The sequence below is a fragment of the Halichoeres trimaculatus genome, unplaced genomic scaffold, assembly GCF_033239565.1.
Source record: "Halichoeres trimaculatus isolate MK-OKI-2021-1 unplaced genomic scaffold, fHalTri1.1 fHalTri1_scaffold_18, whole genome shotgun sequence".
Lineage (NCBI taxonomy): Eukaryota > Metazoa > Chordata > Actinopteri > Labriformes > Labridae > Halichoeres > Halichoeres trimaculatus.
In genome coordinates, this window is record NW_027437196.1 from 7,752,158 (window position 1) to 7,762,774 (window position 10,617).

The 10,617-nt window shown below is 36.8% G+C and overlaps 1 protein-coding gene across 1 annotated transcript; it reads right to left on the minus strand.

Annotated features, from left to right (window-relative positions):
* Positions 1-687: 687 nt before the first annotated feature.
* Positions 688-7,961, minus strand: LOC141807835 (ADP-ribosyl cyclase/cyclic ADP-ribose hydrolase 1-like). Its single transcript, XM_074694053.1, has 9 exons — positions 7,931-7,961; positions 7,708-7,822; positions 4,416-4,542; positions 4,189-4,324; positions 3,788-3,870; positions 3,594-3,667; positions 3,419-3,511; positions 1,165-1,251; positions 688-787 (listed from the first exon to the last, which is right to left on the minus strand). The coding sequence occupies exons 1-9, from the start codon at positions 7,959-7,961 to the stop codon at positions 688-690; spliced, it is 846 nt and encodes a 281-aa protein (XP_074550154.1).
* Between the last annotated feature and the right edge of the window lie 2,656 nt (positions 7,962-10,617).

The following is a 10,617-nucleotide window of genomic DNA, read 5'->3' on the forward strand; positions in this document are numbered from 1 at the left end:
GGAACTTTGAGTTGGCAGAACTCTGTCACCTCTTTTATCAGGAAGGCAACAATCTCCAGCAAGGAGGCCTTAACGGTAGCAGAAGTTCATTCAGCAGTCATCGGCTGCAGTGAGAGTGTTATGGGCTGTAAATCAAAGTTCATAGAGAAGTCATGGGTTCGAGACATGTTGAGAAATGCTGTAGACCACGTCTTAGCGAGGGACTGAACTTAAAAAGGTTCTTGGTGTAGGTTCCACTGAAGTTGAGTGATGTAACAGCACAGGGGTATCTTTCCTGGGATCGCTTGTGCCCTTTTTATCTTGTGCTATGAAGAAAGACAACTTGATGATGTCAAATTAGAAGAAAAATACAGCTTCATATCTTTTTGGGTGTTTCACTTATTGCATAATTTCTAAGACCAATGCAAGCCTTACAAGACGAACAGGTCGCTCAGGATCTGCAGTCTTTGCCTGGTGACCTTTCCACTCTCCAAGAAGCCAAAATACATGGCCAGACCTTCTGTCAATACAAGATAATATCCGCTCAGGATCTGTTTAATTATTCCTGCAAGCTTAAAGCTGCTCTTCAACCTTTTCTTCAATGGGTCAATAAAAAGAGAAAGGAATAAAGAAAACATTTGCATGCCTTTTGACCATTTATTCAATGCACTTTTCAAAGCATAAGACAACAAATTAGTTGTGAAAGTTTCAGTTGAACGTGAGGCTCTTTCTGTGCACGAGGCTCTTCACACATGTTTGGCAGGACGACTGTTCTGGGTTCTGGATGCACTGAAGGATCATCAGGGTCCTGTTGATGAATATTACATCTGTTACTCAAAGGTCATGGGCAACATCTGTATCTTACACTCCTGTGTTGGACTAGACAATAAAATATCACATGAACCATGCTGTGGGCAATCAGCCACTGCACCACCATGCAGCCCACCTTTAACCTGAAACCATTCAATTATTAACATGAGACACTGGAAATTCAGGCTTGAGTAATTTATGACCTATGTTTTGCAGGAAGTCCAAGAAAAAGCCTCGCCAATGACTCTAAACAGCTGTCAAGTTCTGAAAAGTCCCCTGAAGGTGATCGTTAACTGTGAGAAACCAGACTGATTCACATTTTTGAGATGCTTTTTTTAAAAAAAGTCTAAACCGGATGTTTTGGATGTCACTTACTGGTCGTTGTCTGTGCAAGTCCAGCGGAAACCTCTGGACTGAAGGATCTGGATCAGGTCTACGATGGATCCTTGACTACATGATTCACTGTAGAAAAACATTGAATGCATGAATGAATGTTTACCACTCTCTGATAAGTCCCTCCTTATAGTTGCTCATCGAGCTGTCTCTAAAGAATCTGTTTACTCACTCTGATCCTCTGACTGTGATTGATGCTTGGTTCTTATTGGTCAAAACCCCTTGAAGACAATTATTACTTCTCACTAACATAAGCAACATCAGACTAAAAACGATGTCGGTCAACTGTAAAAGATTTTAGAAAGTTTCTACTTTTAAAACGATAATGTGAGGTATAGCCATAAGGCTCTGTTAGCTTCACATTGTTGAACACTGGGCCTAAAACTTAGACTTCTGTTAGCATCATATCTATAAAATATGTGGCCAAAACTTTCAGAATAGCTAAAACTTTTGACTTCTGTTAGCTTCACACTAGTGGGGCTGTGGCTAAATCTTAGGTTTCTGTTAGCATCACATTCTTGAACAAAATGGCCGAGGCTTTAAGCTTCTTTAAGCTCCATATTGGTAAACAATGCAGATAGAATTTAAGCATATGTTAGCATCATGTTTTTTAACAATGTGGCTAAAACTTTAGCTTCAGTTAGCAATTTATCAGTACCAATGTGGCAAAAACTTAGATTACTGTTAGCAACACATTCCTACCAGTGTGGCCTCTGTTGGTATGATGGTAAACAATGTGGCTTAGACTTGAACTTCAGTTAGCTCCATATTGGTAAAAAAGTGTGGCTAGAACTCTAGCTTATTAGCATCATGCTGCGGCAATGGGGCTAAAACTTAGGTTTCTGTTAGCCTCAAATTGGTGAACAATGTGGCTTTAACCTTGAATTCTGTTGGCATTAACATAAACATTAGCTTCTGTTAGCATTAAATCAGTTACAATGCGGCCAAAACTTAAGTTCCTGTTAACGTCACAATCCAAAACAATGTGACTACTATTTAAACTGAGATTTAAACTGAAAAGTGTAATTTGATATAACACCTTTCATGGAACAAAACCACAAGGAGCTTCACAAGAAAAATACAAATCAAATCATAACAGCAGGAAAAAAGAAGACAAAAAAGAAATAGACAAAACAAAAAAAGAAAGAAAAACAGAAAAAGAATAAAGGAAAAGAGAAAACTAGGAAAAAAGATGAAAAAGGAAAAATCAAAAGAAGGAAAAAAGCTTAAAAAGTAAAAAAGAAAAGAAAAAGAAGGAAAAAGCTTAATAAGTAAAAAAAGAGAAAAGAAAAAAGTGAAAGTAAACAAGATAAAGAAGAAAAGGAGAAACAGAAAAAAGAAAAAAAGACAAAATAAAGAATATAGAAGTTTAAAAGTAAAAAATAAAACTAAAAAAAGAAAAGAAAAAGAAGGAAAAAGCTTAAAAAGTAAAAAAAAGAAAAGAAAAAAGTGAAAGTAAACAAGAAAAAGAAGAAAAGGAAAAACAGAGAAAAGAAACAAAGATAAAATTAAGAATACAGAAGTTTAAAAGTAAGACATAAAACTGAAAAAAGGAAACAGAAAAAAGAAGGGGGAAAGCACAAAAACAAAAAAGGGGAAAAAAGAAAAAAAAGAAAGAAAATAAAAGTTTCAAGTATAAAAAGAGAAATAGATAAAAGGAGGGGTAAAAGTAAAAAAAGACAAAAAAGGAAAAAAGAAGAAAAAATAAAAACAGAAACAGAAACAGAAAAAAGAAAAACTAGAAAAAAAAATGGCTTTCGTAAGCTTCGTATTGATAAACAATGTGGGTAGAACTGAAGCTTATGTTTGCATTATATCAGTAAACGCTATGGCTAAATCTTTAGCTTCTGTTAGCATTTCTGCAGGAATTTCAGAGAAAAGAGAAGAGACAGCGAGTTGCAAAAGGACAGTTTTAATTTACACGATCAATTAGATAAGAATTCTTTGCCATTAAATAACTTGGACTATTTCTTAAAAAGCTATTCCTAAAATATTTTTAAATCAACAAAATCACCTTTTAATTCTTTTTCTTTTCTTTTGCCAACTCGTTTTAATCTCAAGCGAGTTGCTTGATAATAAAAAGGATGATGACAAATCAATAATCAGCATTAATTTCAATAGATTTTCATGCAAAGTTTTTAGTTTCACTTAATTTAAATAATTCAAAAGTTTTTCTTTGTTGTATGAGTCTGGGTTTGTATCTTTGGCACAAATTGTCAGTTGATTTCATCCTCACATAAATGGTCCCTCCAGATTGGTCACCACCTTTATGTTGACGTGATCCACCCTGTGAGGGTTCAGACTGTCCAGCTCGACACTTCCAAACATACTGAGAAGAAAAAAGAAATAATGCTGTAGCCAAAATGATTGATTTTAAAACAATTTTCTAAATTAATTTTTCTTTTTTCTACCTTTTCCTGTTGAAGGCGTTGACAATTGATCCGTTCAGTAACACCGTGATGTTGCCACACGCCATCTCTGCAAACTAACATCCGGGCGAAGAAAGTCACACAGGAGCATTATTCCTCTGCTGCTTTTGGAACAGTATGTTGCACATTAATGAAAAACAACACAGCTGTGTGACCTGCAGAGACATTAAACTCACATTTTGTGATGCCTGTCTCCACAAAGAATACACCGGATGGTTACTACATGCTGACCACTCGGGACAAGAGCTGAAATCAAAACCTGCAAGTCAGATTTACAACCAAGCGTTACTAGCTTGATCGTTTTTTAATAAGGCATTAATAAGGCATTAATGAATGTTGGGAAAAGAAGTTTAGTTTGTGTGTTGACATGCAGTCACAGGCAGCTGGCAGTTTAATCACTCAGTGCTACATCTGCAGTGAAATCGTAAAGCTGAACATATGGGAGCACAGCTGCAGCTGCCAGAGCGATAATGTTTCATTCAAATCCCAGAGGTGAAGCTTCTTCAGGATTCAAATGTATTCATGAAAGTTTTATCATGATTTGTTCTCTTTGAGGTTAAAACTAGAACAGATCTACCCGAGTCCTCCTCTTGTCCACACCAGATAAGGTCGTTGAACATGTATCCAACAAGTGTGTCCTCCAGAGTCCAAAACTGGCGAACAACAGCGGCGTAGCTGTGCATCAGCATCCTGGTTTTACTCCAGAAGAGAAACTAAACAGAAAGGGAAGAAAACTTTGAGATCAGATGAATAAATTCATCATCAGTGGACAATTTGTAGAAAATTATCTTATATTTGTCTCACCCTATCACAAGGCCAGGTTTGTGGCATGGCGAAGAACATCTTGTGATAATCCTTCACCGTCACGTTACAAGACGACTGACGGACAACTGCGTCCTCAAAGTGTTGCCAGATTTCCTCACAGTCATGCCTATGAATATAAGATGTGTTGCAAATCAAATATCCAGAGACAATCAAGTTCTGCTCTATTTTCCTCTGGAAATGTTGGCACCACATTTGTAGGCATCAGCAGCAGAGTGGAGTATGTGGGTTGTGTCCTTAAAAAATTAACCAAATCTTTGCCGAGTCCTCTCTGCTAATGCCAAGCAGCTCACCGTGCTGTTGCTGTGGACTCATGCTACTGATTTTTAAATGCATGGATGGTTAAAATGTGGTGTTTCCTCAGACTTCAATCCAACCAATAAAAATCAACAGCAGAATAAGCTGTTTGGCATTGGCGGAGAGGACTCGGCAAATTTACCATGGGCGCAACCCACGTACTTAGTGTTGCTGCTTATTTCACAAATGCATGTTCCTTAAAAATGTGACCCCAAGTTTACAGTTTCATTTAGGAGACGCTTTTGTCCAAAGCGACGTACATTACAAGCAAGAATTTAGACAAAGGGAAAAACCTAGCAGGTGCGACAGTATATATATATATATATATATATATATATATATATATATATATATATATATATATATATATATATATATATATATATATATATATATATATAATGTAGAACAATCTAGTCAAAAACCACAATTAATTGCTGCAACAATATTCTTCAACCTTCAACAACATTCAGTAAATAGGGCTGAAAATTCACTAAGAGCTGGGTCTGAGACCTTCTGACTCATCCTACCCCTGAAGACAAAGAGAAGTTTACACGGTTTACACAGGGACTCCCATAAAGATTCTTCCTTTGCGTTTCCATAAGCCACTCGCCCTTACATGAGGACGGCATGAAAACAATCCTTGTTGATACGACTCCAAGGGGACAAGTCACAATGATGTAGTGGCCATGCCAGGCCTGTAGTTGGCGATGTGGATATATGTGTATACATGCTACTCAGAAATCAGCCATTATTTATGTGGTTGTTCTTTCTTTTTCTGTTGTTTTATTGTGTGAGACGGTGGGCAATCCAACCTTGAGGCATTGCGTAAACGCGGTCTAAGTGCTTAAAGGGCCGTTTTGTTGCATTTCGGCCTCGTGTTTACATGGAAACTGCATTTTACCTGAACTAAAACGCAAACTCTTGAAAACGGCCTCCAGAGTGGACACTGCTGACATCATTGCTGTGTTATCAGTAAGCCAGCATTTTTAGTGGAAACGCTGATGTCATGCTCCACTTTGGGCAAGCAAGCGCATACAGCACAGTGTTGTGCTTGAGCTGCTCAATCTACTTAATGTGTTGACTGACTTTCAACAAAATGTGCATCTGTTGCTCCACTTGTGCACTTAGTATTCACCCATACACCAGATAATCGCTGAACTCAACTTCGGTGGAGATCTACTAAAAGTGGCTTCTAGACAAGACAGTTATAGCACCACCTACAGGCCTGGCATGCTTACTAAAGCGTCTTCAATCCCTCAGCATTTCAGTGTGAACGCAGATTTTTTCACTGCGTTTTAGAGTCTTCGGATGAAACGTTGTTGTGTAAACGGGGCCCAAGTGTTCCCTGAACAGATGGGTCTTCAGACATCTCTTAAAAGTAGAAAGGGACTCTGTGGATTGTATAGAGTTAGGTAATTCATTCCACCATTCGGGCACAACAGAGGAGAAGAGTCTGGCTAGAGATTTGGAGCCAATGTATTGGTAGGAAAAATTGTTACAGTAGAGAAATAATCTAGCACTCACAAGTTTCTTGGAGGATGGGGCGAGGGGGCATGAAGACGGGTTTGGTTACAGTACATCAGGGCTAACTGTCAAAACTTCTTAAGAATGCATGCCTACTTCCGTTGAAGGGAGGTGCTCACTGGCAACCCAGTGATACGCTGGCTCTCTCTGCTCATGTGTACTATCTATCTTGGGGCATGGGGGGGTGGGATGGTTTCTCCACTTGGTAGTCATTCTTTGTATCAAAGCACAAGTAGCTTGTGTTTGTTTTTAACAGAGCTTCAGCAGTTATACCAAGACTACACCAGATGCACCTCCAGTCCGACTCAGCACATTGCAGTACTTCCAGTCAGCTGCAGTTGGGAGACCACTAACTTTCTTATTATATTGTTTCAGGTGGACATTTTAAAATTGGCCAATTTAATTTTTTGTTATTGCAAGTCAAACACCTTGGGGTTCCCTTACTGCTCCTGGAAATTGAATCATTTTTCACAATTTTATGAAAAACAAAAAATTTCTTCAGATCACGAAGTTCTAACGCGTTCTCACATTAAAGTTTCCTACACACCAAAGCTTTTCAGGAGACCAGCTGGTTCCTTATTGCCTTTTTTCTTAAATTTCTGCAAGATCTGATTAGCACTTAAGTTTATGTCATGCAAAAAAGATGACAACAAACACAATGGTAGGTTATCTTTTTGGTCTTTTAAATTGGTCTTACTGATTCTTAAAATATTCGGTAGCTGTCAACTTGCAGTAAACCACTTTCTAATCTCAGGTGCACACCTGCTATAACTTTGTCAGGATAGCCAAAATCTTTCTTACCATCACAGGAAACTTTCTTGGGATAACAGAAAAAAATCTTGATCTCACAGAAAACTTCCAGGTGATAGTGAGAAATATCTTGAAATTTTCACGGGACATAGCTTAGCATCTGGTGCGCACAGGAAGCTTTTTCCTCCCTGCCCACTTCACTTTATTGTCTTCTTACAAGAACTTCTCGTCTGTGTGGCCTTTTCAAATTTGATTTAAAGACAAAAATACAAATTCCTTCAGGCCCTTAAATCATCTGAAGATTGTCTTCAGAAAAGATTCACTGCCTTTGTGACCCAACAAAAGTGAAAAACTGATCTGTACGCTCACCTGAAGTCAGATACACTGGAAATTTGCCACCATTGAAAACCACACACATACTGATGGACTTGATCATAAAGAGGAACCGTTATTCTATCCAAACTTTCCCATCAGGTATAATTCCATGTCATATCATAACGTGCTCTTGTTGCACAGAAAGTTGCTCAACATCACATCAAAACCAGTTTTCATGCCCTCCATGTAGGCTTCAAGTCCCATCCTGTTTTTTTTTTTAACATTTCAGGTGCCAATCTCTTTCCACAGAGAGATTTTGGGAGGAAATCAAGTCTTTAAAAGAGTTTAAAAGATCCTAGCTAAAGAACATGTTTCTTGACTTTACCTCAAAGTGGGGTTAACCAGCGTGACGTAATTGTAGCACCTTCCAACCACGATGTGTTTGATGTTTGGGGTAGTGCCGAGCTGGGCTCTCAGAGGACCAGCGAGCACAACAAACCCTTTGAAGTGGACACAAAGAAAGGAAATCTTATTTTTCACAACCAGGAGTGGCACATCAAAAGAAAGAAAGAAAGAAAAGGGCGGACAAGTCAGGAGGAATCACTTACAAACTATCCTTATCACAAAGGATGCTGACATTTTTGGGTTGGATAGTGCGACCCCTCGCCTCATTGCAATCGTAAAGAGATTGGTGTTTGTTCATGCCTTAATCTGCCAACACAGAAAATACTTCAAGTTGAGATCTGACTGTTACATTTCTGGGAACTCACACGATACTTTGTGTTGATTGAAATCTGATTTCCTTGTAACATGCAGATCTCCCTCCCACGTAATCCTTTCACACGGATCCTTCAAACGTGACCGCTTTTCAGCAGCAGTTAGACTTGACCTTTAAAACTTATTATACCTCTAGGCATACAGAGGAAATACACAAAGGACACACATAATTTAAAAACTAAAGTGGTTAGCACTTTATTAAAACCATGAAATTAAGAAATGAGCATGCCAAGTTTATCACTAAAGTTTAAATGCTCACCATTTTCAGTGCAACAAACGTCTCCATGACAGTTCCCGGGTCACAGTGAGTCCCCTTCTTATGCGTTATTACGTAAATACCCGTCTTCATATGTGGACAAACACAGCTCCTCTCCAGTCCAAAGACATGTTGGTGAAGAACAGAGGAGATGTTTTCTCCCCACTTTCCCCTCGCTAAGAGCAGATCCACATGATTCTTATTATGGAGCCATTAAGAAAGTCCAAACATAGAGTGTGTGCTGTTCTCTGGGACATGGTGCCATGATGAGCCTGAGGGGGAATATATACTGCCGTTTGTGGTGTTGTTGGAAACACTTTGTCCCAATATGGATTCAGAGCTTAATGTTCATAAATGATTATTTGTCTTCCATGTTTATGTACTCCTTTTACTTGTTTGCCTAAGTCCAATTTACTGCTCTTTGCATTATTTTATTTCTTAAAAAAATGATGTTATTTTGAAAGCACAATTAAATACCATCTGAGGTGAAAAATACCTTAATTTACAAATCGTAAACCCTTGATAATCTGAATAATTAAGAAAGTACTCAGTGGTCATCAAGCGTCTAAGCATCCAATATTATCCAATATTACACAGAAGCTGACACCTAAAGTTATGATTTTGAATTTTTATTTTAAACTTGAGGATTTAAACTGGATATGAACCTAATATTTGTATTTTTAATGCATTCGCTTGCAAAACATTGCCTTTTACTTGACTCAGTTTCCCTAAAAGTAGTTCCAACAAAGCATGGAAATCATAGAAATCCTTGAACAAAGATTATATAGTAATTATGTGCAAATTATCTTTATTTGGTTAATGAGGACAGGTTGTCACTTGTGGTTTGTCCTTAAATGTCAAGGGAAGATTATGTAACTCCGGACATCACCTGAAGCCAGGGATCTGCAACCTTTACTTTCCAAAGAGCTGTTTTGTCTCAGCTCACCTGGATGAAAGTCATTTGGGAGCCACAAAACCTACTTTATCCTCACATTAAGACAAAAAAAAGTGTATAATCTAGTAAATAGTTATCTAAACGAGAAGTTTTTGTGCTTATAAATTTTTCATGTGATTTTTTTTTATTATTATTATTTCTAATAAATTAATTTATTTCTAATTTAAAATTAATTTTTAAGAAAAATAAAAAGAAATTTGTAATGTCATAGATTTTATAAATTTGCAAAGTTTATGAAATTTCTATTAGCTGGATATTAAAAAAAATGCAAAATACAAAAATTGAAAAGCAAAAATGTGCAAATTTAAAAAAACTTGCTGAAATGTCATTAATCTGCAAAAAGATAAATAAATAAATAAATAAATAAATAGATAAATAAAATAATGCAATTTAAAAATTTTGCTTGATTTCCAAAAATTGTAAAAACTTTCAAAAAATTGCAAAAAAGGGGATTTCTATACAAAATTTCAAAATTTGCTTAATCTTCGAAAAATGTGGAATTCTTTTTCTTAATTTGCAAAAATGTCAAAAATTTGAAAGTAAAAAAGAAAAAAAAAATCAAAAAATGGCAAAAAAAAAAAAAAAAATCACAAAAATTAAAAGCTTTATTTCAAAAAGTGATGCATTTTTAGTACAAAATATTATAACATGATTTTACATAGTGTCTGTGTTGTTTCCATCATTACCAATATTTTTTAAGCTACAAGAGCCACTGCAAAGGAGTCAAAGAGGTGTATGATGCTCCAGAGCCCCAGGTTGCAGACCCCTGCCTGAAGCAAAAAAGCCAAAACATGAAAAATGTTTGACTCCAGTTGCTCCACCTAGTGTTGCTGCTGCCACCTTCTGGCCTGACCAAGATTTGCACATTTGTTTTAAATACCAAAGGTACAAAAAGTCATTAGTTGTGTAAATTTAAATACTTTTTTTGCGTTATATTGAGTCATATTGATTATTGTGTTTATATTTAAGATATTTATTTTTCTAATTATTGATGGAGTGGTTGTGGTTTGTATTTTTCCACATTAAAAATAGAAATAGGCACTTAATGTGATAAAAAGAGAGCCTATTTTTCTATTTTGTTCTGTCCTACGCAGGGCCCTTTAATAGCATATTCTTTAATAGTATAGATATTGTAGAAACTTCTATTTGACAGCACTGGTCCTGCTAGACATAAAAGCCTCATATCCAATGAGAGCAGCTAACCGCTACATATCGACCAATCAGAAACAAACGTTGCTTTTAGTCCCGCCCAAAGAGAGAGACGGCGGCATATTTTGACCAATCACGATGTTCTTTTCCTTCTAGCC

Bases quoted from the DNA above. Each gene is read 5' to 3' on its own strand.
- LOC141807835 (XM_074694053.1), bottom strand. From the start codon at position 7,961: ATGTCAGCATCCTTTGTGATAAGGATAGTTT. The intron at 4,543-7,707 runs GTAAAGTCAAGA...TTATATTCATAG, and splicing joins CTGGTTAACCCCACTTTGAG to GCATGACTGTGAGGAAATCT. The intron at 3,668-3,787 runs GTGAGTTTAATG...CCCGGATGTTAG, and splicing joins GGAGACAGGCATCACAAAAT to TTTGCAGAGATGGCGTGTGG.